We start from the raw sequence: 5,940 nt of genomic DNA, 5'->3' as shown, positions 1-5,940 counted from the left end.
TATATATATATATATATATATATATATATATATACAAAAGCTCTAGATAAATACAATGAATTACAAGGAGAACAGTGCACTATTGCAGACTTATATACTGAGGTTTTAATTATTTTAATAGCTCAGTCGTAAACTAAAGTGGGCCGGTCTAAGGCATGAAACTCCAGGGCTGAAAATGAGTCCCACTCCGGCCCTGGTTTATAGGGTCCCATCTGTCTGACACTCACAACCCAAAGCTACAAACGCACCCATAACGACTTTTTCTCCCCAACAGACTCAGTGCTGTCTTTATCACAGCTCACACTGGACACCTGCTTGGTAATGTCTGTGCGCGTGTGTGTTCACTATCGCTCCGCATGCTTCGTTACAGATGTTTGTTAAGAGATTGTTGTCAGTGGCACTGGTGTGTGTGTGTGTGTAATCATGGTTTCCTCTGCATGGTCTTGTTTTGCATACAGGCTGGAGAATGTGAATGGAATATGACATTCTCAGACAATATTTTCATATGAATGTCTCACCACAGGAGATTTGTTCTGCAACTGACTTGTGTGTAAACACTTGAAAAAAAAAAAATGTGCCACAACCTAACTGCCAGCGCACATATATGATGTTATGCAGCTGTCTCTTACGTCAGGATATCAATCTGATGGTGTTTACAGGAATATTCCAGGTTATTTTCAACTTCACGTTGATGAATAGCATGTACGGCTTGCTTTAGATTATTACAGACAATGACTTCAACTCTCAGTTGTATTACACATTTAGAGTTAAACACTTATGAATTGTGAGACATAAGTTAATTATTTTGTTGTTTTGTTTCTCACAATTGACTTTTTTCTCTGAATTTTGAGTTGACATCTCAGAATTCTGACTTTTTTTTTTGTTGTTACTGCGACTGAATAAAAAATAAAAATATTTTTTCTTATTTTCAGTATAAACTCTTTTAAATTTGATCTATTTTTCAGACAACATGACTTGATACCTCAAGTTATTTTCCTTCTCAAGTAGATGTGTCTTGATTTAATTATGTCTAGATATTTGTATTGTTTGCAGTGTAGTAAAGTAATCCTACCTCAAAAAATGGTTTTGGCATATAATGCATTTACATTTTAGCAATTTAACAACAATATGAGCTTCACATTTATGCTTTTAAACCTTTCAATCCGTAAGCTTATTTTTTATTGTAAAATATGGTCTGTTTTGAGGAACGAGTTGAAATCATTGTCTGTAGGGATCAGTAAGTGGAAAATAACCTGGCATATTCATATAAAAAGGTAAGTTGTTGGTTGTTTTTGACTGCAGTGCTTTAAGCAATGACCTTTGAACTCTTACACCTGTGTCTGACCTCAAAGAGTGACCTTTCCAGCTTGATGTTTGACCTGCATGAAACTGAATATCTTTTTAATTGCCCTTTATTTATTATTTCCCTTTCGATTTCAGCCAACAATCGGAGAGGAGCCGGTCAGGCCGTGACAAACATTCTCGCCAAAGAGCTTCTTCAAGAGGTAGCCCCGCCCAGTGCCACGAAAAAGACCCGATTGGAAGCGGAGGACAGGAAAGAGTCGTCTCCGGAAGACACGGGCTCGCTGGAGGACCTCTTAGACGATGCTCCATTACGCTCAAATTAAGGACTTCCTCTACTGATCCTGCCGGTTAAAAGGACCAAGTCTGCGAGGGCGGGGCTCTCGCTAAACCACACCCCTCGAGTAAGCCCACACGGCTTCCTATTGGCCGTCATACTGGAGGAGTGGCCTCATCTCATCACTGTCACAGTCATTTTGTCATTGTCTAGCATTCTTTCTCTAAACACAAGATTTCATCTGTCCGTTATCTCTGTTGTCTGCATTTGCAAAGACTCCAAAGATTTGTATATAGATTCCAGAACATTTTTGTTCCATTCCAAATTCATCTGAACATCCTGTTCTGGTTCCTTTTTAAAACAAACATCTGTTTCTCTTTAACATTTAGCTTTTTTGTTTTGCTCTTTGACTTTAAAACACATCACATGGCTGAAAGTTTGAAATAAGTCACATTATTTCACATTAATGTCGATCCCATAAATGTTCAATTAGAGTGTACTTGAGGTGTTCTCATTGAGGTTCTGTAGCCATCACAAGGAGGTCTGGTACCTGTTCACAAAATAATTTCTCTCTTCCTGTGCTCTTCTGTTTCTGTCATTTTAAGTGAATGGTGTTGTTTGAATCTCAAAAATACTTGTATTTTTCACTGGCTACAATCAATGAGCCTCATTCATTCCAGTCATTCATAAAACCATTCTTGTATAAATCATTGTATGGAATGAAATGTGACAATTTATGTAAAAATGGTTTCAGATAGAACTGATAAAACATTAGTAAAAAAGTGCATAAATTGTTGCATTGAATTGAATGCAATAATCTACTTCACAGTGGTTTTCATGAACGGCATTGGTCAGTTATGCGTTTTCATAAATGTCCGTCGTGTTTTTGTGTTTGTGCTATAGTTATATGGATCTGCTGATCCAATCTGCTGATACATACATCACACAATTCTCAGTGGCGTTTCACCATCGCAAGATAAATCATTTTTCATTTCCTGCCAGACATTGAGTAAAACGTCACTGTGAACTGGGCAAAAGTAACATTGACAGGTCCTTTGGCATTTATTTCTCTGATAAACGGTTTGATCAAGACAAATCTGAGGGACTGTGGCAGAGCACTTCTATCATTGGTGCTGAAATATCTGCACATAGACTTATTAAACTTTAGTATTTTTCATTGCAGTCTTCAAAAGATGGTGAGCAAATGTCCCTGCCTTTATGTCGACTGATCACCAGCAGATACTGTTTAACCTTTCGAGCGTTAAGATTGCTCTTGAGTCGTAAACTAAGATTGTGTCAGTGACACAGGGAAATATGACCTCAGAGTTTCAGCTTTGCAATATGACTTACCTGAATGTTGATGTTGGCTGAAAGTTTGAGGGTAGAGATCACTGTTTAAAGCCATAGCTCGGACTGCATTTGTCAAGAAATCCTGAGAACTTGTCTTCCGGATGAAACTATATTAAAATATATATGCATTTATGTAATGTGTGTAAAACGACGTCAATGTTTTGGCAGTGGTCCGTTCTCTAAATTCTGCCTAGAAACCAGTAAGTCCGAAAGAGCTTGAGAACATCCTGCTTTTTTGTTTTTCTGGAGTTTTTGAAGCCAAATTTCCGATTTTTGACATTTTTGTGGACTGCAGTTTTGGAGAACTGGGAGCCAACAGGTTCTGCTTCAAAGCCGATTGATCGTATTGGTGGTTGTGCAAGTCAGTTTCACTTTATTGAAAAAGCTGGATAAAGATCACTGGAAAAACAAAGAGACTGTGTGTTTTCTTTGTTTTGATGTTTTTTTAAGAACACAGTTTTTCTTTGTCTTTTTATTGTTGATTGTTTTATTGTAATACTATAGAGATTGTATTGGTGAGATCCATTTGGTCAAATTGTGTATATTGCGTTTTGACTGTAGAGATGTTTATTCTGGTTGTCTCTAATCCACACCATTAAAATATCATCTTTAATACTTATTCCATATGGATTTTGTGTGTGTATGTATATGTGTTTGTTTGACAGGTTTTGCTATTATTGGATTGATGGAATATTTGAAAATGCCCACAATAGCAAAAGGTACGGTACTTGTAAGGTACTTGTAGTAACTGAAATTTACTTATGGACCCCAAAGTATTTGGACTCTTACAATAAACAGCATTAAATATTCAAAACCTTTTAAAAAAAAAAAAAACATCATTTACATCCTTAAAAAAATAGTTCAGCCTCAAATGAAAATTTGCTAAAAATGTCCAAGATGTAGATTAGTTTGTTTCTTCATCAGAACAGATTTGGAGAAAGTTAGCATTACATCACTTGCTCAGCAATGGGTCCTCTGCAGTGAATGGGTGCCGTCAGAATGAGAGTCCAAACAGCTGATAAAAACATCACAATAATCCACAAGTAATCCACACCACTCCAGACCACTTGTGAAGCCAAAATCTGTATGTTTGTAAGAAACAAATCTATCATTAAGATATGTTTTAAACTTCAAACCATTGCTTCTGGCTAAAATAAAGCATCAGGTTTGTAGAAATGTAGCATTGCATCACTTGCTCAGCAATGGGTCCTCTGCAGTGAATGGGTGCCGTCAGAATGAGAGTCCAAACAGCTGATAAAAACATCACAATAATCCACAAGTAATCCACACCACTCCAGACCACTTGTGAAGCCAAAATCTGTATGTTTGTAAGAAACAAATCTATCATTAAGATATGTTTTAAACTTCAAACCATTGCTTCTGGCTAAAATAAAGTCCTCTATGCATAATAACACTTCACCCAGTGAAAAAGTTGTCTTGTCTGAATCAGGAGAGAAATATGCACAGATAAAGCCAAAACCCTTCTAAGCAAATATGGGGGTGGATTTTGCTGTGAGTGGACAACTGTTTCACGAAAGCAAGCATTATTTTGGATTCTGGACTCATATTTTTGGCCTTGAAGCGACAGTTTGACCTTCAAACTCCATAATGATGGATTTGTTTCTTACAAACATGCAGCTTTTCAATTCACAAGATGTTAATTGATGGATTGGAGTGGTGTGGATTATTGTGATGTTTTTATCAGCTGTTTGGACTCTCATTCTGATGGCACCCATTCACTGCAGAGGATTCATTGGTAACATGATAAATTTCTCCAAATCTTTTGCAGAAAGAAACTCATCTACATCTTAAACGATCTTACGGTGAGTCCATTTTCAGCACATTTCTGGCTGAACTATTCTTTTTTTAAGCTCCATAAAAGTATGATATTTTACAGAATGCCATAGTAAATTTCCAAATGGTGCTATGGTGCACTTTTCTAGAAACATGATAATACCATGGTATTTTTAGGACCTTTTTTTGTTAGTGCCTCACAGATATATGTATAAGAGAGAACATGCACAAGTCAATATGACTGTACAGAACACAAATGTGTGGCAACGTTTATGGAACATGTCTTGTGTGTTTAATTTGGTATGACTGGTACAGTATTTATTTGACATTCCTGTGTGTGCATCTGTGTGCTGGTTTTATGTCTCATGAGTGCAGAAAAATGCAGCTATGATTTGGAATTTCCTCTCAGCAAATCCCAGACTAACACACTCACACACACTTCTCTATTACAACTCGTATAGACACAGGGAAAAATGCATCTTACATTAAACACACAAAACATGAAGGTCACACAAAGTCTGATTTCCTGTTTGTGAGTTGTTTGGCACATGGGTTAATTGGGTTAGCAGTTTCTGCTGTGTGCTGTGAGGTCCATCTGTCTTTCTCAGTGGTATAGTATGTGTTTTTTTTAAGAGATATTCAATGAGACGAGGAGTTGGGAGAAGGGTGGAATGTTTGCTTTGGAATCCCTCCATTCCCTGTAACCACGGTGATTTTTCCTCCAGGAATAGAATCAGACTCATCCACAGAGCAGCTCATGCCGGATGTGTTTCACTCACAGACTCCTGGCAGGATACAGTGCTTGTTTGTTTTGTACATGCATCATTATTACTATCGTTTATACTTGGTGCATAGGCGGAAATCCCGGGGGGGTCGGGACGGACAGGACCCCCCTATCTGAGGGTTGTCCCCCCTAAAAATATGATTAAAACCATGCTGTGTATTGTAAATAATGTTTTATACTTTAAATAACTTTGTAAGTAGTAAAACAATGCAAACGGGGCAAAAATGCGTTTTAAGTTTAGAAACATTTTGAGTCTCCCCTCCCTTGCCTCACAGTGCTTTGGTCCAAATGCCTGCTTTCCTCTTTTACATCACCTCAGTTGCCGAGTCCGTGGTTTTCCCGCTGAACTGGGCTACTTTAACACTGTTGCCGCGGGTTGAAGCGAACCCAATAACGTGATATGAATGTGAATTTTACCGTAGGAACCCCGCCG

The 5,940-nt window shown here is 37.7% G+C and overlaps 1 protein-coding gene across 1 annotated transcript in view; it reads left to right on the top strand.

Annotated features, from left to right (window-relative positions):
• LOC107754500 (protein diaphanous homolog 1-like) overlaps window positions 1-3,548 on the top strand; it is a 149,373-nt gene extending 145,825 nt beyond the window's left edge. Inside the window, 1 exon segment of the mRNA XM_016570976.1 lies at window positions 1,441-3,548. Within this exon segment, the coding sequence (XP_016426462.1) occupies window positions 1,441-1,628 (188 nt within the window). The 3' untranslated portion in view covers window positions 1,629-3,548.
• The last annotated feature ends 2,392 nt before the right edge of the window (window positions 3,549-5,940 follow it).

Source organism: Sinocyclocheilus rhinocerous, unplaced genomic scaffold (genome assembly GCF_001515625.1).
Source record: "Sinocyclocheilus rhinocerous isolate Xijiao unplaced genomic scaffold, SAMN03320098_v1.1 scaffold50, whole genome shotgun sequence".
In the NCBI taxonomy this organism is placed as follows: domain Eukaryota; kingdom Metazoa; phylum Chordata; class Actinopteri; order Cypriniformes; family Cyprinidae; genus Sinocyclocheilus; species Sinocyclocheilus rhinocerous.
The sequence above is the reverse complement of the archived record's forward strand: the minus strand, read 5'-3'. Positions and strand labels throughout refer to the sequence as shown.